The 1290-nt window shown below is 68.8% G+C and overlaps 1 protein-coding gene across 1 annotated transcript in view; it reads left to right on the forward strand.

Moving 5' to 3' along the window:
• OSBPL7 (oxysterol binding protein like 7) overlaps positions 1–1025 on the forward strand; it is a 6918-nt gene extending 5893 nt beyond the window's left edge. The window contains exons 20-23 of the mRNA XM_021377867.1: positions 4–145; positions 239–365; positions 449–571; positions 665–1025. Coding sequence (XP_021233542.1) covers positions 4–145; positions 239–365; positions 449–571; positions 665–773 — 501 coding nt within the window. The 3' untranslated portion in view covers positions 774–1025. The remainder of the gene's footprint in view (positions 1–3; positions 146–238; positions 366–448; positions 572–664) is intronic.

Raw genomic sequence — 1290 nt, forward strand, 5'->3', positions numbered from 1 at the left:
CAGGCGCGGTACTGGGGCGCGGGTGCCAACGAGGTGCAGGGCGCGGTGCTGAGCCGCAGCGGGGCCGTGGTGGAGCGCCTGGCCGGCAAGTGGCACGAGGGGCTGTTCCGCGGGCCAGCCCCGGGGCAGTGCGTCTGGAGAGCCAGTAAGGAGCGGGGGGCACGCCGGGGGCGGGGGGGAGGATGCTCAGGGTGCTACGAGGGTACTGAGCATCTGTCCCCCCTCGCCCCCCCATCAGACCCTATGCCCCCCGACCACGAGCGGAACTACGGCTTCACCCAGTTTGCGCTGGAGCTGAACGAGCTCACGCCTGAGCTGCGCAGGGTGCTGCCCTCCACCGACACGCGCCTGCGCCCCGACCAGCGGTGAGTGCTGTGGGGCTGGGGGCTGTGTGCCCGTGGGGGTGAGGGGGGGGTGGCTCCTTACAGCTCTCGGCCCCCCCCCGCAGGTACCTGGAGGAGGGCAACGTGGCGGCGGCTGAGGCGCAGAAGCGTCAGATCGAGCAGCTGCAGCGGGACCGGCGCCGCGTGATGGAGGAGAACAACATCGCGCACCAGGCGCGCTTCTTCAGGTTGGGAACAGGGTGGGGGGGGGGAGCAGGGGCAATGGGGGCACTGCCGAGGTGTGACCCCCCCCCCCTCCCACCACACTTCCCCATCCACAGGCGGCTGATGGATACCAGCGGCAAAGAGTCGTGGGTGACCAACAACACCTACTGGAAGCTGCGCCTGGACCCCGGCTTCGCCCACCTGGACAGCGCCGTGCTCTGGTAGCGGCCCCCCACCATGGGCTGAGCCTCCCAGCCCCCCAAGTACTGGGGTGCAGGACCCCCCCCCCTCCCCACAGCTGTCTGTGGGCAGGCAGTGCCCGGCCCCGGCAGCTCCCAGCACAAAACTGTGATTCCAAAAGAAGCAGGGAGTGCCCCCACCCCCTGGGTGGGGTGGGGGTCCCGAGGTGCCCGCAGGCGGGCAGCCCCCCGCCCCAGCTGCGCAGGCGGCCCTGCTCTAATAAAGGCTGCAAAGAGATTGGGGGCTGTGGTGCTCTTCCTTCCTGCCGGGTCTCAGGACCCGCCCCCACCCCGAGCCTGGCGTGCTTGGGTTGTCCCCCCCCGTGCCTCACTCTCCCTCCCCCCCCACCCACAGAGGACAGAAAAGAGGCCTCACCCACAGCGTCCCCTTTATTGCGAGATATGCTGCTGCCCCCCACCCCGCACCGGGCACGTAGGGCTCAATAAATACTTCAGCATGAACCCCCCCCCAAAACCACCGAGAACAACAACAAAAAAAAAGA

The sequence above is a fragment of the Numida meleagris genome, chromosome 26 (assembly GCF_002078875.1).
Source record: "Numida meleagris isolate 19003 breed g44 Domestic line chromosome 26, NumMel1.0, whole genome shotgun sequence".
NCBI classification, from domain to species: Eukaryota; Metazoa; Chordata; class Aves; order Galliformes; family Numididae; genus Numida; species Numida meleagris.